Source organism: Bactrocera oleae, chromosome 2, assembly GCF_042242935.1.
Source record: "Bactrocera oleae isolate idBacOlea1 chromosome 2, idBacOlea1, whole genome shotgun sequence".
NCBI classification, from domain to species: Eukaryota; Metazoa; Arthropoda; class Insecta; order Diptera; family Tephritidae; genus Bactrocera; species Bactrocera oleae.
This window is the reverse complement of record NC_091536.1, coordinates 3,219,907-3,244,311: the sequence shown is the minus strand read 5'-3', so window position 1 is coordinate 3,244,311 and position 24,405 is coordinate 3,219,907. Positions and strand designations below refer to the sequence as shown.

Below are 24,405 nucleotides of genomic sequence, written 5' to 3'. Positions count from 1 at the left end.
CTAGAATTGTGCAAAAATATCCCCCACTACTTTAAGAGCTCAAAAATTCAAACAATTATGCACGAGTTTGTACTTGTTTTGATTTTATAAATCTCTGGAACGCTCTATAAGATTTCGACTTATTGGAGGATTTTATAAACTCAACAGTAACTTAAAAGGGTCATTAAACTAATGTAAAAAGTCAACTCGTCAAATTTCAAATTCCCAAAATAATACCATTCGACTATAATAGAAAAGGAATAGTAAAAGGACAATACAGACTGCCTGAAAATGATAACAAAAAAATAAAATCCAAACTTTTATTCGCTGGAATTTAAGCCCACGAATTGGATTTATTCATTTTATTAAATTTCCTGTTATTTTTATTTCTTTCATTTTACTATAGTTTTACATTTAATCAATTCATTTGCTGCTGTGTTATTGCTTCTAAATAACCTTTATATATTAATATATATTTTTTAACGTATTTATACAATTACATTGTAGATTTTGTTTGAATATACATAAACTTTTGTCTTAAAAGCTATTTGTGCTTGAGTTCTGCGTTGTTCGTAAAAAAGTGAAAACCTTATTATTGTATAATAGAAAAACGTATACAGAGTTTTAATCATAAAAATATGTATGCATTTAGAATGTTAGAAGGAATACTTATGTAAGTCGATGTTATATTAGCTATAACTACTGATATAAAAATATATACATATATAACCTGTAATTGGACTATGTCAAAATCAGTTTTAGATTATTATTTCCCTTTAATGGCTTTTTATTATACGCTTGCAACATGTTGCTACAAAGTATAAGAGTTTTGTTCACCTAACGGTTGTGCGTATCAACTAAAACTAATTTATCTAAACTTTATACCTAATTGATCAGGATGACGAAAGAATTTAAAATCCGAATGTCTGTCTGTGCAAGTTGTAATTTGAGTAAATATAATATTAATGTATTTATTCTGCCCTATGCCCGGGTAGTCAAAGTTGAGTGTTCTCTTCTCAGAACGTTGCCTTCTAACCTGAAATAAAAGTGCAACATTTTCTGCCCTTCTCAAAACGTAAGGATTAGAGTTGCCCAGGCGATGTTTATTTTTCGTTTTTGAAAGCTATTTTTTTTAATCAAGTTTATAACTAATTATAATGAATCGATCAGCTCAATAATAGATTTACAGTGGCGTTGTGGAATCCAAGACAAGTTTGCTTAGTTGTCAGAATTGCAAACCAATTCCGATTCTCAATGGTGTCACAGAATCTGATTGGATTTTCGTCTTTTCGAACATATGCAAAACCAATATACGCATAAACTGTTTACTATTGTGACAAAACTTGCAATTTAATAAATTTGAAGTATCGAATAAAGTCTACTAAAGCTTACAATGAGTTCTGCTTATAAATATTGCAGGAATCGATGCTAATTATTTTGGAACCATTTTATTCTATTTTATTGTTAGTGACTGTAGTTTAGTTTAATGCCGAAAATATGTGCAATTATAGTATACTACATATAATAATTTTCGTTAATCTAACAAATGGAGTTGGTTTAGACCTTGGTCTTAATCTCATATCCCTAATATCATCAATTGCGATCTTCTGGTTGACGTTTAGCACATCAACTCAATATAATACATTTGAGGATGAGTTTAATATAATTTTCGTTGACGGGACGTAAAATATGGTAATAAAACTAAGTGAGTATATGACCTATAATATAACTTAATAAAATGTCAAATTTGATCGTAATTCATTCAAGATTTCGTCGAATAATGAATGGTCAATTCATTTGTAACATTTTTTAAAACAAGTTTTGCCAACACCTGAATACCTTTGCCGCCTTTGATCCGTGCAAGTTGCAAGAGTGTGAAATGTTCGGTTACACCCCAACTTAGCCATTCCTTACTTGTTTCTATAATATTGCTCTGATATCTTGAAGTCGTAAATTAAGGGAGCACTAAAGAAATCTTAAAAATGTGCAAGGCAGATATAATGGTCAAAGGCAATAAAGTATAAAACTCTTTCAGACAGCCACGAGTTTCATATCTTGTCGCCTTTAATTTGCTTCCAATTAACGTTATGCATAAAATGTTGGCAGAAACTGTTTATGTTAACATTATAACTTTTTGGAAGTATTTCAAGAAAATGTTAGTCTCTATAATGAACGAGAAGAAGATGAGACGATAGCATTGGTCTATTTTCGAGAGCGAGTTATATAAAAATAGTCACTGTGACGCGAGAAAATGTTTTTTGAAAGTGAGAAAAGTCGATTAACTTTGGATTTTTTTTTATAAAACTAATTTCGTAAGAGCCCAATATATTTAACGCGATAATATCTAAACTTCCAAACAACAGTATAGCAATTTATTCGTTATCAGAAAGGTTATTTGCCATATATTTTTTTTATAGAAAAAGAAAAATTCCTAACTGTCGTTCCATTCCGAAATGAAATATTTAAATGAGTGCAATGCCCATATTTGCAGGCATATTGTGTGAAAACTTCTAAATCTCATTAACACGTAGCTGTTAAAACACTAGGTAAACTAAGAATTCTAATTTGTCTGTTATAGAACATCTAGCGTTGTCAAGTACTGGGCATTAAGTACAGGCACTATTCATAATGGAAAATACTTTGCAATGTAGATGATATAAAGAGCGCATTGCGATATCTAATTTTATAGCTAAGCTTCATCTTCTGCTGGAAATACTTGCATTCGTGTGATCGCTCTCAAAGAGAGATCGCAAAATCTTCACGTACTTATGTATTTACTTACCTCACGCAAATTTATACTGCACACGTCAAAATATGACCTAAAAACCTTTACTTTCCTTTTTTCGCCCTCTAATTTTTCTCAACTTTCATACAATTAAAAATAAAAATTATATCGTTATAGCCAGAGATAAAAAGATGTCCAACTCATCTGTCACTGAAAATGTGAGAACAATTGCTAGACGTCAAAACCTGCTGAACTCAGTCAACCGTCAAAGTTCCGTCCCGGCCAGATTAAAATCTTACCAAAAAATATGTGAACCGACAGATTTATTGCCGCTGTTGAAGATCACTAACAAAAATTGGAAAACAATGAAAATTAAAGAATACGCGAAATTGATATGTACATATGCGGCACGATATATATTAATTTTGTATTAATTTTCAATTGAAAATGATAAAAAACTAACATTTATCAATTAAGAGTTAATAAATTTATTCACTTTATTATGTATTGAAAGTTCAAAAATTAGTTGTTTTAATATATCACAAAATCACAAATTTAATATAAATTTAAATAGTTTATCCATATGTTTAACGGATACATGTATAATAATAATTAATCTTAATAAATTTTGGGTATTTTAATTTCAATGCCCCAAAATCATTATTTTGTCCGATTTGGTTACAATAGAACATGTTATAAAAAAACGCTAGTTTTGAGGCGCTCTCACACTGAAATAAGTTGGACATCCCTTTATCTCTGGTTATAGCTATCAATTAATAACATTACGGCAAACTACCATAGTATTAAAAAAAAAAAACAGAAAAATGTAAATTAATTATACAAGAAACGCTGTTCATGAACCTTGCGAAATTGTTTTTGTTGTGGGTTTAGCTTTTTCTCTCGTTGGAAAGGAAGAGTAGGCATTTCTCCAAAAATATGTTGCTGACAGCTGTTATGCCGTTATTTAATTACCTTTTTTTCTTGAAATCTAAAATTTGAGAGTCAATACAAAATCAAAATAGTCTAGGTTATACTAGCTGGCTGTTACGTCATGCATAGACCTACAGGTCTTTTGTAAATAATCAAAATAGTTTAAAAGAAGATACAAAAAATATACATAGTATATATTCTATGAAAAGTTGTGAAGTTTATTGAGATTCATAAATTCGTTGCTACAAAGGTTGCAATCACTTAATTGACTACAGAAGCTTATTGAATGTTTAATGTATATACATACATACATAAATTTTTTAGAATTTTTACAAAGGAATTAAAATATATAATTTTGTTTAACAAAACTTAAAGAAGTTTAAAATGGATACTGTATAGAAAAATATTTGTGATATAGAAACTAAAATCAAATACATACATACTATGTATATGTACATACTTATATACATTTGCCTGTTATTACACAATTCTTAACCTTAGCTGTTTCTTACTGAATAAAGTAAATTCGGCTTATCAAACTACTTTTGCTACAATACGATTACCTAATTGCTAGACGGGTAACTAATCGGTAACTACTTCTATGTATAATTACTATAATTATGAACTACAATTTGTAGAATTTGTATACTGTCAAGGCGCGCAGGCGTAGTATATGTATATGAGAGACAAAATAGAAGAAGCAACACGTTGGTATAAAGGGAGTGAATTTACAGGTGTTAGGGTTTATACAGAGTAGACAAGCACCTGCCATGGAAACGTGCAAAAGATGTAGGCGTCTTATTGCATATATAGACATATATAAATGCATATTTGTATTTGTTAGCAACCCTATATAATATTAGGTGGAAAGGAAGATGCGTTGATAAATTCGCAGAGCAAAGACACCAGGAAATAAATGTTGCTCAAAATGCTATGCTCCAACTGATTCTAACATTTGCGTTCTCCCTTCTACCGCTTTGCTGAAACTATCATTAAAACCTGAGTTTTTAGTGTTGTTTGTTGTTGTGCATTTGATGTTGTTATTGTAGTTGTAGTACTACCATCCAATATGTGCACACTACGAGCTCGCTTTATCAAACATGCATACGGACGCTGAGCGCCCTCCTGCCGACAGGCAACTAACTCCCTATCCGTGCGACTAGGCGCCTCAGTAAAATCAACTGCGATCACGTGTACGCTCATGTATCCGTTTCTTCGACTTTTTGAACTTATTACCATACCTGCCGTTACTGTTGCCAACACCGCTGTGCAGTGCGGCGTACTATTGACCCTTATCCTTGCCGGCACCGCCCGCGGTCACGCCAGTCAAACCGAGCAGGTGATCGCTGGCCAATAGTCCCGCTGCCGCCGCTGCGCTGGGTTGATGCGCATAGTTGCGTATCTGATGCAATGAGATAAGCTGTGTTGGGAAACCAGCGGCTGCGGCAGCATTCTGCTGGTACAGGTACGCTGCGGCGGCCGGTGGACGTTGTTGTGCAGCTAGCGCGTTCAAATGTGGTGGTGCCGTGTTGATGGGAGTAAAGGCGCTGGTTGTTTTTACGTCGTAGTTGGCTGCGGCCGCCGCCGCCGCTGCTGCAGCCGCTGCATTGCCCATTAGAAGTGGATTGGGTGAGTGTGACTGTTGATGCTGATGTTGTTGCTGTTGTTGGAGATGATGTTGTGGTGTTTGGCGCATCACCAAGTCCTCACCTTCATCGTTGGGCGAGTGTGAGTGATTCGGCGTGTTGCCGCTGCCAGCGCTATCGCCACCACTGCCCGCTCCACCATTCACCAGCCGCTGATGGTGTTGCAACAGCTCCTGTTGTTGTTGTTGTTGATGCTGTTGCAGCGCCGCAAAGTTATAGCCATTCTGGGCATGTTGTTGTTGTTGCGCAGCCGCTGCGGCTGCGGCTGCAGCAGCTTGCTGCTGTTGCTGTTGTATAGCTTCAGCAAGGGTCGCAGCATTTACGGCACTATCAGCACCCACTTTCGCCCAATATGAATTGGGATCACTAGTTGCGGCCGCCGCGGCAGCATTCATCACCACCTGTCGCTGCAAATTGAGACCAATACCGCCGGCAGGCACATGGTGTTGCGCATTACTTGTTGAGCTGGCCTGCCGTTGCTGTTGCTTCTCCGCCTTTTCGGCGTGTTTTTGCAAATGTTTCTGCAGGTAGGTCTCCTGTGTGTACGACTTGCCACACAGGTTGCAGATGTGCGTCTTCAGGTGTTTCGAGTCTTTGTGCTTGGGTATGTGCTCGAGCAGCGTTAATTCGTCGGTGAAGCATTTGTAGCAGGAGTTGCATTTAAATGGTTTGTCCGTTTGGTGGCAGCGAGAGTGCGATTGCAAATTGGAGAGTTGCGAGAAGGCTTTAGGGCAGCCGGCATGGCGGCACTTGTATGGTTTATCCCCGGTATGTGTGCGGATGTGTTGTTGCAAGTGCGACAGCTGTGTGAATTTGCGTTGGCAGATCTCACATCGATATGGCTTGATGCCCAGATGGATGCGGGTGTGTTGTGAGAGATAGGAGGAATTGGCGAAGGTTTTTGTGCATTGCGTGCATTTGTAGGGCTTCGCGTCACGGCCTTCAGGGGAGCCTTGTTGGTTACGTTGTTGCTTCTGATTAACGGTATGTTGTTGCTGTTGTTGTTGTTCGACAGCAGCAGCATGTGGATCGTACTAAAATGAGTAGAGGAAAAAAAAAATATATAAACGTTTAAGAAAGCATGCTCCCCAAGAGAAAGAAGTTCGTATGTCAAGTTCATGGATAGATAGCAAAAGCAGACATTATGGGAATATGTATTAATTGAAGCCAATATTTTGTAGGTTTCTATAACGCTAAAATGGTTAAGGTATTTTATGAGAAGAAAGTTCGCTTGAAAGTTCAACCTTGATTAAATATTTTTGAATTGGAAAAACATTTATTAAATTGTTGTTCTTTTTATAGCTACATAAAACTTTACCAAAATTACTTAGAAGAATACTGCCAAGTTCTCAGCCCGTGACCGAACAAATAGCCACGTCCGTTTATGTAACGTGGATCCGTTTGTCGTCGAAACGTTTTTTACGTGCAGTTCCAAATAACTGACTGACATTATTAAGTACCATTCGAAAATTCGATTCGATTATGCCATGTTTCGACCAAAAATTTGAAGAGATTTAATCTATTCATTAATCTAACCTGCCCTCACTGCCGTTGGAGATTTATAAAACAGATTCGAGTAGATTAATGAGATAATCATTGCAGCCTAAATCTCGTGAATAAGTGTCGATCGGAACATAGCATTACATAATTGAATATTAAAACCAAATATGCGCTTGAGAACTTCCCAAGTGTTTTTCTCGAATCATTATATACACACATGGTCAAAATAATAAGTACATTTCTTTAGCCTGCAATCATGGCTAGTAGAAATAAGCTTTGCAGTACGGAGGAGAAAATCTTCTCTCCCCTCAAAAATGAGGGCCAAAACCTATAAAATATCGCTAAAACTTTAGTTCATTGTATTTCCTGCAGAATACCCTAAATATTAAAACAAAAATCTTGAAACTCTGCGGTCGACAAAAAAATATCAATTACAACGGACAACCGTATCGCCACGCTCGCTAAAAAGGACTCACTCATATCTTCAAGAATCATTTCAGGCAATATTGGCAATAAAACATTTTCCCGAGCGGTCCGACGAAGGCTACAACGAGCTTATTTACCGGTCAGGATAGCGAGAAGAATACCTTTATTGCGACAAAAAACTTTTAGGATAAGGTTAGAAATCGCGAAAAATCATGGAAATTGGACCGACCCAGATAGATAAAAAAAAAAGGACCAAATATCTTGTGGAGCGATGAAACAGAAATTAATTTGTTCGTGAATTATAGCAGACCGAAAGGCAAAGGATGCTTTTCTTGGTATGGTGTATGAGCAATACATCGTATTACAGACACCATTAATATGGAAATTTCAGATAACGATCCTAAAAGTATTTCGAAGTTGGTAAAAGATTGGTTGCAGGACAACAGCGTGAGTTCTCTAAATTGACCAAGTCAGTCCCCCGATTTGAATCCAGTTATGGGAATTTGTTGAAAAAACCTTGTATGAGATTTCAATTAATACGTGCCGCAAACTCATCTCCAGCTTGCCGAAACGAATTTCAAAAGTAATTGAAAATAATGATGGATGTACTGGATTCCTATTTAAATGTTTACTATTAATATCTTGATATTTTTAATTAATAAAAGAAATTAAATGTAACATTATTCTTTCCCTTTTCCAAACATGAATAAAAGTGAAATTATTAGTCATTGAAAGCCACACGGGTGTATGTACTTATTATTTTGACCAGGTGTGCGCATTTTCCGGCATTGCTATATCAAATTACTATCACTTACCTTCTGCTCTGGTTGTTCGGTCATAGTGGGCGTGGCCGGCGAATTTGGCGGACTGTACGATTGTTTAAGCTGCAACTGCTGCTGCTGTTGTTGTTGCTGTTGTTGCTGCTGCTGCTGTTGATGAGCCGCATGTTGTTGTTGTTGCTGATGATGTTGCTGCTGTTGTTGTTGCTCATGCGCTTGCTGTTGCTGGAGTTGTTGCTGTTGCTGCTGATGATCAGCAAGCAACTGCTGTTGTTGGTGTATAAGGCCATTCTTCAATGAATAATCTAAACGCTCCACATTCTGACGAAATTCATTGATATTGAATGGTTTGTATTCGTGTGCCGCTAACTGTGCGGCATTGCGCAATTCCACCGGCGTCAGATGATGGCTTAGTGACGAGAGGACATTGCGTTCGTTCATCGAGCGCAACTGATCGATCGAACGATGGAGGTAATCACTTGGAGGAGCGGGTAATTCGGCCATTTCTTTGACTTTGAACGCGGCGTTGCGTGTCACACCGCTGTAGTATTGTTGTAGTAGTATAATGTGTGCGTTACGCAGCCGTTAGTTGAAACCGTTATGTGCTACGAGTCTTAGGCGAAGAGTGATTGGTAAAAAACTGCAGCAAATTTCGTTTCGCGTATTTTTTGATCGATTGATGGCGCCAGCCAATTAATTTCGTCAATTCGTTAACCGCCTGTGTCAGCTGAAATTGGAAAAGAAGAAAACTGGTCAGTTGGCACTCTGCAATTGCGTTGTCGTGTATAATAAAAAAAAAATCAACTAAAATTTTAAGGTAAATTGTCATATACATATGCCTAATCAACAAATTGTTTGTGCCAATTTTAATATGTAAGGGGTTTTTTATTTATTGAGTGACATTTCAGACAAGCTCAGCGCTTTTTGCCAAGCTGTTGTCGCCGTAAACTGTCTTGTCTGTGCTGGGTGTCAACTTACTAATCCAAAGGGTGTGTAATCGTCGAAATGCTTTAATAACTCGCATATACATACATACATATGTATTGCTACACCTCATATTACGTTATAATAGGTCTGGTTAAATATGTCGGTAGTCCCTAATCCGCATGGAAAACGATAAATCGCCATCGTTAAGTCGGAACACTTTTTAATTATTCAGAGATGATTTTGCACAATTTGTGTACTCAATTACATTCAGAACTAAAATAAAAAATAGATTGTATTGGTATGCTTGAAGCTGAAATAATACACACTAGTACAGTCATGAACAGAGAAATAGCAGAATTTTAAAATATTTTTTTTAGTTTTATCAAATACATAAGTGCATGGCAATAATTTCCGCCCTTAGTGTACACTAGGTAGAAAAAGTCTCCGATCATTGGGTACCAAATCTTTTAAACTAAAATAAAAGTTTGACCAACTAAAAAAATTTAAAAATTTTTTTTTGTGTTATTAAACCATATCTTTTCGTTTAAAAAAATTTACTTTTTTTTCAAATAATTTAATAAACAAAAGCCACAGAGTTTATTGTCTTTAAAAACAATTAACTTAAACGGAAAAAGTCTCCGCTCATCTAACAGAACACAATAATATCAAGTAATTATAAAAAGTTTAAAGGCTGGTGGGGCAGCCTCGAAATTTTAAAACTTCTGGTAGACGTTTAGACATGAAATGTTTTTCGCCACACCATCTATGTTCCTTTTATTCCAAATATACAATATTTGGTCTCCACTGACCATAAAACCGATTCCCAGAAAGATATAGGCATGGTTATATGTACGTTTGCGAAAGCAATGCGCTTCATCATGGTATCCAGCCCTTTTTAATATTTTTCTTGCTGTGTCGCTGCATATTGTTTTTTTAAATCGTAGTTTTACATCTTCTGCTATTTGGGAAGCAGTTAAACGCGGACAAGAGATACAACTTTGCGTGTTTTTCGATCAGTCAATATTCTCGGACCTACAGATCGAGGCTTTGAAGTAATAATTCCCAATTTTTTGAAAGTTTGGATGACGTATTGGTACGAATGCGTCTCAATGATGCTTACGTGTTTGGAGGAATGAGTGGAAAAATTCCATTGTTGTTCAAAAGAAACATAAGAGCACGGCTGAACTTTGCTAAAGAACATTTAAAAAAGGACGTAAAATTTTGAAAAAGAGTACTTTGGATCGATGAAACAAAAGTAAATCATATTGAATCCGATGGCAAACCAATGCAACGATTCGTGTTCAAATCGATGCTGTTGAATTGGATTTTTATGCATGCCAATGATCCAAAGCACGCAGCTAAAAATGTGAAGAATTGGCTCACTGCAGAAAGTATTGACGTCTAGAGCTGGTCAGCGCATATGGATATATTTATGGAGCGATGTTAAGATGCAAAGAGCTAAAAAAAATTCAAAAATGCTGAAGAACTTTGTACTGGAATCGAGGTGACATGGTACGCATTCCACAAAGTAGGTGCCAGAAGTTAGTGGAGTAAGCTGGACAAAGCGCAATTGGAAACTCAATAATTAAAAAAAAAAAAAAATAACTATTGAAAAAATCGTTTTTTTAATTTTTGTTCATCATTTACTTATTCCTCAATTTATGCCATGCTCATCAAAAACTAAATTTGTTTTGCTTATATTATTAATAAACGTCGTTTTTTTAAATGCTCAAAGTGTGCTATTTCTCTCCCCATGACTGTAAGTGTATAAATTTTTGGGCTGAAACAAGAAAAACATTAACTTCGGTTGCACCGAAGCAATAATACCCTTTACCAAAAAAATGTTTCCTTACAAAACTTGATTTCGATCTATCTTTGAGCTATATGCTACAGTGGTCAGATATCGGTGGTTTCGACAAATGAGCAACTTCGTGGGGAGAAAAGGACATGTGCATAATTCCAGCTTGATATCTTAAAAACTGAGTGCTAAATCGGATCAGCTCGTCAAGCTGATCAGTTATGTACATATAGAGTTAACCAAAAAAAAAAAAAACAGTTGTACAGAAAAATGTTTTGATGTTGGATCTCATCTCATCTATCTCATCTTTTAAGCTGCAACCAAGAGTAACAATATGAAAATCTTTGTATTTTTGGTATTTTAATAAAAAATTTAACAATAAATCATTTTGATGTTAACCATTGCAAAAAATTAAAATATCTCTCCTTTCAGCAGCCTAAAACAACGTGTACACTTACGTTGGCAACATTTTAAATGCAGTTACCAAGTAGGTACCGTTATTTTTGTCTGGTATTATTTGCGTATGGTCAAAATTTATTATTTGGGAAGTGAATTTCATTTGTGCGGTTGCAGTTTTGTCTTTCAATTTTGCGGAAAACGATACGAAGATATTAAGATAAATAATATGGAACAAGAGGACAAATCAGATGAAAACAGCGTCTCAGAAACACTGGAAAAAATTAAACCAAATGAAATAATTGAAATTTTCAACATAGCGGTACAGTGGGCTATTATTAGAAAACAGAAAATGTAAAGGAAAAATTACTAATTTTTTAAGTTATTGCAGTTTTCTCAAACTTACATTTCCTATTATATCACTTCAGTACAAATTAATATGTATATGAAACAACAATAAAATGTGAATTTAAATTGGTTAATATAAACAAACTTATTCTTTTTGGGTATTCGAAAAGTGAACATTTCGCAAATGTGAACTGCCTCGGTTTTAATTGGTTCACGTTTTCGAGCGTGCGCTGTATTTAAAAAGTAGAACATACTAATGTTTAGTACAGTATTGCTAAATTCAAAAAGACTGGTGGAGTTGAAAGACTTGATTTTAGTGGAACTTACAAAAAATTTGTACGCCCCAGACTGACAGTAAATTCGCCCGGAGTATCAAGGAACACCACTATATATCCGCTGTCGCTAACGCCAAGAAGTTGGAAGAAGCTACGAAACAAGCCACTATTAAACGCCATAACGAATTTTGAGATTCTCTCAATTTTACAGATAAGTCCAAATTTTATTTATTTGGATCTGATAGGAGGGAAGGGGGTGCAGTAGGAACAACTACTGAATTAAAATGGTGACTACTGCTTTATTCAGGATAACGACCCGAAGCATTCTGCTTTAGTGGTTAAGGAATGTTTGTTGCACAACTTGAAAAAAGTTCTGTCACATCCCACAGTCCAGACCTAAAACCCATTGAACACCTGTAAGCATATGTGGAGATGAGGTTCAGATTAAGGCTGGTCTTCAGGAAATATGGGCAAATATACCTCCTGAACTTACACAAAATTTGGTGCATTCTATTAATAAAATACTGTAAATCATGATAGAGATTAAAGGTACATATACAAAGAATTAATTTTTCTTAAAGGGTGTTAAAATGTCAATTTATGCAAACTGTCATGTTTTATTTTCGTCTTCGAAAAATTCATAAAAAACGTTTTATTTGAATATAACATACATATGTTTTCAACATTTGCTTCTTTGTTTATCTCCATGTAGTCTTAAACAAAATTGACATTATAAATATGTATATGTATGTATCTATAACATACAGGTTGGTTGAAAAGTTTCAACGCTCGAAATGAAAAAGTACTGTTTTTGGTACGAAAACCCTTAACCTTAATACACTTATTGAAATGATCCTCCAATAATTTTATGCCATCGTTACAACGACTTTCCGGAAGCTCTGCGAAATACCCGTCTACGGCTGTAATAGTTTCTTTATTCGACGAAAAACGCTTTCGACGAAGGAATTGTTTCAGGTTTCTGAAGAGCTAGTAGTCGCAGGGTGTCTGGTGAGTAGATGGATGCTCAAGTAATTCGTACTTTAATTCGTTGTATTTTGTCATTGTTAAAACAGCTTTGTAAGCGGGTGCATTGTCTTGATGAAAAACTATTTTTTTTGTGCTGCAAACCAGGTCTTTGCTCACCAATTTTTTCATCATCCAGCTAATCCAAAAGGCTGCAATAATATTCAGTTTATTGTTTTACCTTTTTGCAAATAATCAATCAACAAAATTCTTTTTGCATCCCAAAAAACTGATGTCATAACCTTCTTTGCTGATCGTTGTGACTTCACCTGCTTTGGAGTTGAACAACCAGCTTCAGTCCACTGTAAACGTTCCTAGTTTCAGTTTATGATCATTATGGTAGATCCAAGCCTCAACCATAGTTATAAAACGACGCATGTAATCGGTTTTATTCTGCTTCAAACGCTCCAAATAATGCTGAGAAATTTGTTTTCGATCCAGTTTTTGTTGAATTGTTAAAGTGTTCTCCATGTAAGATATGAAGCACACGTTCGTCTGCCTATGGCATTAACAATTTCACGCTTAGTAATATAGGATCTTCACTAACAATATTATGAACTTGCTCAATGATTTCTGGTGTGGTTGCGGGTTTTGGGCGTCCTTCGCGTGGATCGTCTTCAAGCCTAGTACGACCACGCGTTAATTCACCAGCCCAAAATTCAACGGTGCGTTTTGAAGATGAGGACTCCATATACACTTCTAACAATTGTTCATAAATTTTGTTAGTTGAATGCAGTTTCACTTTTTTAAACTTCAATTGTACAGATAATCATATATTATTTACACATTTTTTATTGTATTTAAATGCATAATGTTCGCATTTATTATTCACATTACGTAGGCTTAAGTTCTGCGCTAAAATTGACAGCGAATAATTTGGTTGCCTTTGCGCCAAGATTTTATTTTTTTTCACATTTCACGGCACTTGTTGAACAAGTTCAATAGCTATCAACATTTAAAATCGTATATATGTGTGTACATATGTACATATGTATGTAGGTAATTGCTTAATTCATGAATCAACTGTTGCAGTTGTTGAACAAATAATAAAACCCACATTTAAAACAACAATTATACAAAAACACAAATCTAGCAAACAACGAAAGGCAAAACAGTGAAATAGATAATCTGTTAAAGCACAAGTTAAAACTGAATGCAATTGGCGCTGCAATGAAATTTACACAAAAACAGCTTCAAAAAGAATGAGGCTCCATGCGGTCAATATGGGGCGATAATGACAGTTTAAAACTTACACTCAAAAAAGTAAGATATCAAAAACGTAATTGTTTTGGATGTACATACATATATACAGTTGTGTTCATGAAAATAGTAGTGTTACATTTAAAGATATTTTCTAACATATACCAACTTGCCAAGTCAATAAACGTTCTTATTTTGGTAGAATAGACACTTCAAATTACAATATAAAAACGAAAAAATCCCGTTAATTTTGCTTCTACTGACTCTTCTATGACGAATTCATTAGAATAGTAGTGTTTATCGTTAGAGGCCGATATATCAAATAATGACTAGATAGTTGCGATAAGTAAGTGTATTTAAGGGATTAATAATTTTATAACGAAAGTTTTTTAAAATCCCAGTGCTCTTTCCTTTTTAGTTGTTAGAAGAAGATATTGTTCATTTGAGAAGTTTGGTGAAGCTAAGGAAACAAACAGTACCTACAGGGAATCGAAAAAATAGAGGGATACAGCTCTACAATAATATAATAATATACAAAGATAAAGCGAAGAATAACGAGGAAATGTAAAAAAAATCAATATTAAAACATACGACCAAACTAGCGAAGGAATGGTTTGTATCAGAAAGGATCGACGTAATGTCCTGGCCACCGCAAGAAGTGGGGGGAAGTGGATGGGGAGACATTATACGAGTTATCGCAACAGAAAATCCATTAATAAGAACACAAATTTGGCCAGTGGTCAAGGAGGCTTGTGCTCAAATCCCTATGAAGCGTTGTAAGGATCTAATAGACTATATGAAACCTCAGTGTAAGGATTTATTAAAAAATGCAAGCTTAACAAGCTATTTCGTGAACTATTTCTTGTTAGTAAAAATACATATACATACATATGTAAATATATTGAAAAAATAGAACTGTGTACATATGTACATAGGTATATACGTAGAAATAGCTAAAGAAATATATTTTTTCAAGGTATTCAATTCATAGTTTGTATTTTTTGACTAGATTTTTTTAAATTATAATTAAAACTCACCAGCACTATTTTCATGAACACAGCTGTACATATGAATGAATGTATATAGCACATATAATCCAAAAGGTGAAACAAAAAAATTAAAATTAAATGGTAAAAAGACAACATTAAATACTTTTGATTAAAACAGGAGGTGGGTCGTTTGTGACGTAAACGCATGCGATGTTGGCATCGCAAAATAATCGTATAAAAGTAAAGTGGTTAAAAATAAGCGCTAACACTACAAATGTAAAATTCATTGCTAATTTCTCTTATTCCACTAATAAAAAATAAGCACAGAGGGCAGCAGAATAAATACCGAAATTCAAAACCGGCCACAAAGCAAATAAGCAGCCACACGAAAGCAAAAAATCAATAAAAAAGAATCTGCAACATAAGCGCACTTGCACATTCACACTACGCTATGCATTCATGCGCACATGGTGGAAACACGTACATACATACACACATACACATATGTGTTGGCGATAATATGAAAATGGCAAAAAACGAATTATGTACACATGGAAGTGTGAGCGAATTCAAAAAACGCAAACAGCAGCAAAAAAAAAATTGATAAACGCAACAAAAGTATGGCAGCTGCCAAACGACGGCGCCACCAGCGCTGCAAATCTTTATGCCCAAAAATGCAAATACAAAGTCAGAGCGCATGCATGCAAGAACAGAAGTACATAACAGTGCTGGTAAAATAAAATGTAATTGTATCCATTTTGGTGTTGGAGGACAAAAAAAAAGTTAGGTACAATCCCACTATTTATCGGACTTTTTTTAAATAAAATCACTTTCCACTACATATTTATAGATTATTGGTGTGCTTTATCTAATAATTTGAACTTGCCATACAGAAACCACAAGTGATCTATTATTACCAATACGGGTAAACTTTCTGACCGAGTAACAGGACAAGCGGGGATTATATTATATTAGTTATACGATATTTTTCAACTATATTGTTCAAACATATATTATAACACCTGCTCTCGGAAATTTTTGGGAGTTTTCTTATTTTAGTGAATACGAGAGGTAGATATACGGTACAAATTCGGTACAATTAAAGCATTTTATTCTCCCATCACTTTGCAATAGCACGTTTACGATTGCAGTTCACTGCAAATGCAAAAAAAATAGTCTTCAGTAAACACTGTTGCATGAGCGCGGCGCGCGTGACCTACTCTTTTTACTTGATTCTTTTCGATAATATTTCAATTGGTGAGAATTTTTTTTGCAAAGTATATACTCGCACACATACGTATATTTTGGACACTAGTTATGAATTTGACGTTAATAATTTAGTTTTTGTAGTTAGTAAAAACAACTAAATTTTTTGCATTATAAAATTTTAATAGTCTGGGCATATATTTTATTCTTTGTTATTCATATTGTATGAATGTATATACCTTTTTACTAAGTTACTAAAAAAAATTTCATTTTCTGTTATACTCTCTTATTCTTTTAGTATTGACAAGTATTAAAAATTTATACGGATAAATGCAACCATGTAATTGTGAATGTGTGTTTTCATGTTGTTTTTTGTTCCATATGCAAAATTATCTCTCCTCGCGCAGCCAGCATTAACGCCTACTTATGCAGAGAACATATCTGCTACTCTGCTTAAGTTGACGCCGACGTCAACGCTTGACTTTTAGAACAGCAAACATTGCCATGTCCAGAATTTTACAAATTGTTGTGTGGGTAAATAAAAAACATTGGAAATAAATATTTAGCTAGCTTACGTTGTTTTTAAATTGTTTGTGACTTGCCAAAATAATTCCAATAAACGCTAACTGAAGTACAACGGGGCTCCCTTTCGACGGCACACTCTTTTACTCAACCTCAGCACAGTAATTTTTTCGGTCAACCACTACTCTTTAGTCGCATGCCAAATCGGCGTGCTGCTTGCCTCCTAACCAACAGACATGGATAACCATCCATTCATGCCAACCGGCCTGCCTGCTTGCTCCTTATTGACTTCGTATAATTTTTCGACGTGCGCCCGCAATGCGCTATTTTTTCTATTCCTTCTTTATTGCAATAATAAAAAAGGCGCACAAACTATAAATATTACAATAATAGAAACACTATGAATGGGTGCACACTCGAAGTATAGCATAGGGTTGCTGCCGCCAATACTTATTGAACTCGACATTTGATTTCGTTTCGCACACACATTTACATTTATTTTTTTTCTTTGGCTGCATTGTTTATAAATTTATAACAACAGTAAGTGGGTTGCCCAGCTGAATGAAAGATGGTGTATAAATAAAAATATACTTAGTTAATAAATTGGCGAAAGTCAACAATACTAAAGATCTAAATGCAGATGTACATGTCTACTTGTGCAGATATGTGACACTGAAACATTTGAACATTAAAAAAATATATATACAAAAATAATCAATGAAAAATTTAAAAACTTTTCTTAATATTGTTTTCTATGTCATAATATATTCATATTCACTTAAATACATATATTGGTTTGAGGTCATAGTCCAAAAAATTATATGATTTTTAGTGTGTTCGGGACGCGAAATAGAAAAAGAATTCGCCAAAACCTTAGCGAAAGCAAAGTATACAAAAACGTTCAAATCAGGAGATAAGAAGAGCTATATTTGTGCTCATTGTAAGCATACTTGTACAGTCGCGGTGATAAACCACTCAATAAGATTATTTGAAATTAGTAATAAAAGAAACGTATTTTAAATAATTATAATTACTTAAAATAACATTATTAAAATAGATATTGCAAATATAAATTTAACCTACAACTTAGGACATTTGCTCCAAAAAACGAAAAGTTATTTATTAAAGTTAAGAAAACTGTTTATCTACCCTTTTTATTACCTGAACAAGGTAAACGTTGGAGACCCCATAAAATATATACATAAACGGATTAGCTATATATAGAAATGACGAGCTGAGTCGATTTGATTTGATTTGATGGTCAGTGCGAATTGACCAATACGAAGTTTAGCGTTCGTTCATTGGAAGCACTAACTATAGAACGCCGAATCAAAATTTTAATGATTTGGATCTAATGAATTTATATTACTAGGTACCAACAGATAAGCGTTAAAATATAGCGGGAACTCGTCACTATCTTTTGTAAAAGTCCCATTTCCAAAATTCCTAAATCTGTGGAAAAAAGGTGAACTTTCATATATATATACATATATATATAGTTATTTGAAAGTATATACAAATCTAAGTATATTTATAATTACATTCAAACGAAAAGCATTTTTTAGTATACAAAATTTATTAAATGCGCTGTATAAAATTAAATCATCACCACTGTGTTTACAAACGGTTTCTTCCTCCTACATACGCAGTGTAAAAAACGAAATGTCATAAAAAGGTAAGAAGACAATATTGCTCTTTTCTCAAAAGAACAAGAAAACGAACGCAGCTACGAGCCACTAACAACTCACCGAAAATAAAACAAAACACGCAACTCATAAAAAATGGTATACACACAAAAAATATCGCAGTGGCGCAGCAATGTACACTTCGGCAACGCTGGACAGAGCCAACGACGTCCTGCTAACTGCATTGTTGCGCCGGAGCAGAGATGCCATCTAAACGTGCATAGTACACACACACACGCGCGATGAAAAAAAAAACGAATTAGTCCATAAAACAAAATTGCGCGCTTAAATACCAAACACATGTAAACAAAACACGCGGCGCAGAAAAGTAACAACGCCGCATGACCACGTACGGCGCCGGCAAACTGCCCGCAGTCGCCACGAGAGGGAGCGTCGAGTGGACATCAACTGCGAAAGAGCGGAGAGCGAATGCAAATAAAATAAAAAACAAGCAGAATGGATGGCAAGTTGCTGCGAAAAAGGAAAATGTATATACTTATAAAAGCGGAGAAAAAAGTCGATGCGACGTAAAAAAGAACAACATGGGGGCTTTGCAAAAAAAGTCAGAATAAAATTGAATGAGCGAATTAAATTATGCAAAACGAAATGTGTTGGAGAAAAAATACGAATGATGAACATGCGCTCCGCGGGCAGCGGAATGGGCGGACATATATGAATGTTTGTATTTGAATGACGACTTATGGCTGGAGGGCGGGCGTTTAGCAGAAGGGTGACACACATATGTATGCGGATGTGAGTATTCGCAATGCGAACTGTAAACGTAAAAATTGAAAATAGCATAATTGGCTTGAAAAAAGTATTGCGAAAATGAATGAAAGTGCGCGATACACTTCGCGCGATATCTCTTTATTTTTCTATTTTTCTTCGCACATGTGTATGCAAATATGTGCTTATGTGTATGTACTTAATATATGTGAAAATGTATGTTGATTTCTGTTTGTTTTTAAACGAGCAATTGGGCTGTGTAGCAGTATTGCAAATTGCTAATTTTGGAAATATTTAGCTGATAAGTATTGTTGGAAGTGTTTCTATGAAAATTAATTAAATTTGATCAAAATTGTGTTAAGAACATTTTTCTTTATACAAAAATTTTTCTGATGTAATCTAATAATTTTTGAATTGTAGCTAATAATTAAAAATAAAAGGTCCATGAATAAACATATAAAATGAATTGTTTTTAACTCGCATACTTTCATTACAAATTAACAATTGGTGTTGCACCGACCAAGGCTACCTTTTCGAAGCGCGACTGAAGGCCGCCAGTGCAGAAAGGAGTTCTAGGCGAATGAATTATGAACACCCCGATTTTGGACCGACCAGGGATCGTTAGTGCTAAAAGGAGTTACCACGCGAAAGAACATGTGCAAAGTGTAAATTTTTTGATTTTTTTTGTAAAAAAAATATAATTTTCGCGGCCTCCTTCGTTGGTTGACCTAAACTATACATTAACTCAATATGCTCTAAATAACTATTTTATCCAATAAGTTCCACAAAATATAGGCCCCCTATAATACATTGTAAACTAAATACAATACATAAATAAGATACTAACCACAATTTATATTGTAATAATTATAATTTATTTGATCCAAGTGCAATAGCCTTTAATTTCAGCAGCTCAATTGTCTAGGAGAACGTTTTGGCGCGTTCTTTTTTATTTACTTCAATTTTTAATTCATCAGGTACAATTGAAAAATATTTATGAGTTTTATTCGAACGATTCGCACAATCACATCAATATTTTTAATGATTTTAGAAGACTCTTTCAAGTAGCATAAGTTTTCACGACGTCGTTTTCTACGTATTAAAATATTTTCGCGCTACCGTGATAATTATCAATTTTTCAATGTTGCTGTCATTGCATTATTTTTTTTATTTTGTCATAGCGTTTGCAACACTTGCGAATAAGCACTTCTGATGTGGGTGTTGTTGTGTGCAGCAACTCCTATACCTACTCCTCTTCACTTTCGGGGCATTCAACAACTAGGGTCAGCGTGCACATATGTAAAAACACAAACCACGGTGCAAATGAAAACACAATCGACACTATTTTTTCTTATTGTTGTAGTTTTTTTTTTTTTGCCGCTCCTCTTTCAATTCAAATTTTTTCTCTACTTTACTTCTACATTCATCCTTTGTTTTCGGCACGCCGTCGCATGAAATACGAAAAAGTGTGTGTGCGATGCAATGCAAGCACTGCCCACAAAAAACTACGCAAAGAAAAAAATGGCCGTGCTTATTGGCACTGTATTACCGAAAATTAAGAAATCAATTTTGTATTTTTCCGACTATTTTTCTATATTGCGAAAACACGTGCGAAATTGAATTGGCAATTGTAATGAATTTTCGCTATTCTCTTAAAATGTTTTCATTTACACTAATTTCTTGTTGCTGTAACTTTTACCAGCAGCATACACACATTCACAACTTGATTCTACTATTCACACCTACTCCTAAAAAACCGTGTCCGTTCGCTGTCAAAGCAAAAACTTGACTGTCGTTACGAGAAAAAAAAAATCACATCACGATTTTTTCAAATTGGTCGTTGCAGTCACTGCCGACGGTTCTGCGACGCTGCCACCACTGAGTGAAGGCAGCGGCACATAGTTGTTGGTGTTATTTTGTCTTTTGGTTTTGCTCTGCCGAATAGCTAAACCGAAAGAGAGAGAAAGAGGTAAAGTTAATATATGAGTGCCGTGTAAATAGGCGACTGTTTTGAAGAGTGTAGGGCTGACGAACTGTTGGTAAAAAAATAGTAGTATTTCGCAAGCAATTAAAAAATGATAATGTTTACACAGTAGAGTAATATGTTCAGACTTTATGTGTGGTGCTGGTTGTATAGCACAGCTCCTTATTGCAAATTTACAATTATTATATTGCCTGGGTTCAAATCCTATCACAGATGTTGTTTTATTCCTTTTTTATTTTTTTTATTTATATTTATATATGCGCATAAATATATTAGCCGTTCCTTTATTAGGTGGTGAATATTTCCTTGGTTCCTGCTTAGAGTGGTGTAGTTTGTTGAGTTCGCTCATCATGAGGGGAAGGTTCGTTTTTGACGTTGTGTAATTTAATTTTCGAATTTGCGCATTTTCGATGTTCCCTTTCTACTTTTTCTTAGTTACGGCGTTTTGTGACATCTGTTGGTGATTAATAAAGCTTTCTTTGTTATCCACTGTTTAAAGCGACATCTACGTATGAGAACCGAGATCATGAAGCGATTGTTGGTGTCTTGGCTATCGTCAAAAATACCGAAGTATCATTCAGATTTAAAACTTAACTAAATTACATAAATATTTTGCATAAAATTGAAAATAACTTATGGCCAATTCACATAGAACTTTTGCTACGCTTTGTGTCAGATATTTGTTTTGACAGAAAAGTTCGATGCACGCTTTTGTATGACTACGTTCACATAAAAAGTTTTTGACGCGAAGCTAAGCAAAATGTTGGGCAACTCCCATCTGTTTACGCTTTGCCAAGCAACCGTCGCCATTTTTATTAGAGAGAAACACTGATGGGCTTATACGGCACGTAAAGTCAAAGCCAAAAAACCAATCTGTTTACTTTATATTATATATACTTCACAACATACCTATACTCCAATTCACTAGAATTTTTTCGTAAGCTCTCTTGGTGGGTTCTTTTTTTAATTTCCAACTTCAAGCCGTCTCTCAGAAGCTGTAGCGAAATTAAAGACCATGTAAACAAACACTTAGGTTATGCTAAGCATGGGGTCAATTCCAAAGAAATCTTAAAACTGCACTTGATTGCAATTTTTCTCTTCACTTGAAATTACAACAATTATTATTGAACTCCTTACAAAGTCAGTGTGATCGGCATAGTTGGAAGTAAGTAGCTGCATGTTCTGTGCTTGATCGGTTTATTGTACAAAGAGGATCATTTAATAATTTAGTCCGATGCAGAAGGTAACACAGGCATATATACATAATATATGTATACTTACTTAGAGTGGTCCGTTATGTCAAGATGCTTTATTGGTATCGGTGTTAAATTAGATTTTTTTTGAAGTGAAACTTCTGCGTTTGGGAAAAAGCCTCCGTCATATTGAAGGTTAATCCAGAAATTGTTGTTGGTTTGGTCCGGTTGTGAGGATTACATATAACCGGAATACTTTAAAACGCAATAAATTACAATATGTGTTTTTTATAAATAGATATGTTAATAAAATGTATTAACAAAAGAAACGATCCGCAAAGGCTTAAGAAAGTCTATAACTAAAAATACTTGTAAGAACATAAATATATCAACATATACCCGCGTCCTTTACTCGAATTAAACGTTGAATGGGTGAAAAAGATAACCAAAGTTACCGAGCTATAATGAGTTAATTTTGTCATCATCAGAGCAAATCCTAGTAACAAGGCTGCTCAACTTGTCAACCTGACTCTTAGTCTGATTAGTCACACGCTCAACTTTCATACCGCTGCAATCCTTGTGTGAGAACCATTAGACAACTCCTGGTCTTTCGCACAGTTTGCTCCATGTGACAGTCCGAAATATGGCAGAACACATCAGTCAGGTGCAGTAGTAAGTAGAGGGTGATGAGGGACGTTTCTGGCTGATCTCGGCCGCACAATTTCAGATAGGATGGTTTTAATGGACCACTCATTCTCTGACAACAGGTGCATACTGCTCAGTCTGGATTAGAAAATGGCTAGAAAAATTTATAAAGATTAAAAAAAAAGGAACTAAGACTTATACTGCAGGAAGCTTCGACTATCCCTTCCAGAGGCACCTGGGGAGAAATCCTTGCTTCCCCAGTCAGAACACCTTTAAGCTGCTCCTAGACGCTCACTTTCCGAGAAATCTTTCCTTAGTGATAGTACCTCGCGGAATTCCTGAGACAGACTACGCATCCTTTTCGAGTCTTCTGAATCAACGTCCCCTACCATGGGCGATCAACTTATTCAAACCATTCAAGTCCCCTGGGCGATGGCATTATACCAGCGTCACTGTAACGAATTGTCTCGGCTTCGTGCAGTTCCAGGGGCTTGAAGGCAGGCAGGTTAGGTTTTCGTTCATCCCGAAGGCCGGTAAGAGATCGCATGTGTCGACCAAGGACTCTAGACCCATCAGTTTCTACTATTTCTGATTGAAAACGTTAGAGAGACTGATTGGTCTGTACATAAGTGGTATGTTAATATTTCGAGAAACCGACTTTCAAGGGCACACACAGCATGCCAATTGCGAAGGCAGTCAGTGGAAACTATCTTGCACACTCTTGTTTTTTTACTAGCAAAGGCCTTGTATTCGTTTGACCCATAGCGCTAGTTCCATTCAACGCACCAAGGACTAAACGTACAATATAAAACAACTACAACTACTCACCATTCACTTTCCAAAATTTTACTTGCGTGTATGTTTGTTTTTGTTTCTTTGACCAAACGCAACTATTTAGTGTGATCACAACAATTACTACATTTTGGCATATTCCAAGACGCAATGGTTGATTGCGTTGTTTTGATAAATTTCATTTATAAATTGTTTGCTCACTCCTCTAATACTCCCAGGCTGCTCAGCCTGAACTTCCAACAGCAGCAGCAGCTTTATGAATGGGCGGTGTTTCCATCATATCGTAAGTAAATCCGCCGAAACAAATGAGTTGGAATTTTTCAGATGGCGTCGGCTGTAAGGTTGTGCAGAAAGTGGGGGTTGCGGGGTTATATATCGAGTTTGCTTGTGTTGGTATGTGAGGTCCGTGTTGTCGGACATTGACTGGTTTGGGCTCATTTGTCTGAGGATAATGAACGCTTATCACTTTCCTCGGCTAATAATAGTATGAGCGATAGCATATTTTCATAGCGGAGATTTAAAGGCAAATCGCTAATTTTTTCTGTGCTTATGTTTCAAAGCGAAGAACGAATAAATTTAATATGAATATTGGTAGCAAGTTTGAAACGTTATAAGGCCTATGGACTGCACATATTTTAGCAAACTCGATATTCGAACTAAAAAATGGATTTTTAAAATTTGCGATTTTACCTTATTTGTTTTAAAATATGA

At 35.3% G+C, this 24,405-nt stretch overlaps 1 protein-coding gene across 3 annotated transcripts; it reads right to left on the bottom strand.

Annotated features, from left to right (window-relative positions):
- Window positions 1–292: 292 nt before the first annotated feature.
- sqz (squeeze) lies at window positions 293–20,886 on the bottom strand. 3 transcript variants are annotated; one of them, XM_036373755.2, is made up of 3 exons: window positions 19,928–20,886; window positions 8,022–8,712; window positions 293–6,314 (listed from the first exon to the last, which is right to left on the bottom strand). In XM_036373755.2, exons 2-3 carry the CDS (start codon window positions 8,487–8,489, stop codon window positions 4,917–4,919), a joined length of 1,866 nt encoding a protein of 621 aa, XP_036229648.2. In that variant the 5' UTR covers window positions 8,490–8,712; window positions 19,928–20,886; the 3' UTR covers window positions 293–4,916. The 3 variants fall into 3 exon arrangements, with proteins under 3 accessions (XP_036229648.2, XP_036229650.2, XP_036229649.2); XM_036373757.2 differs by lacking the exon at window positions 19,928–20,886 and adding an exon at window positions 16,723–17,188; XM_036373756.2 differs by lacking the exon at window positions 19,928–20,886 and adding an exon at window positions 14,990–15,130.
- Window positions 20,887–24,405: the final 3,519 nt, after the last annotated feature.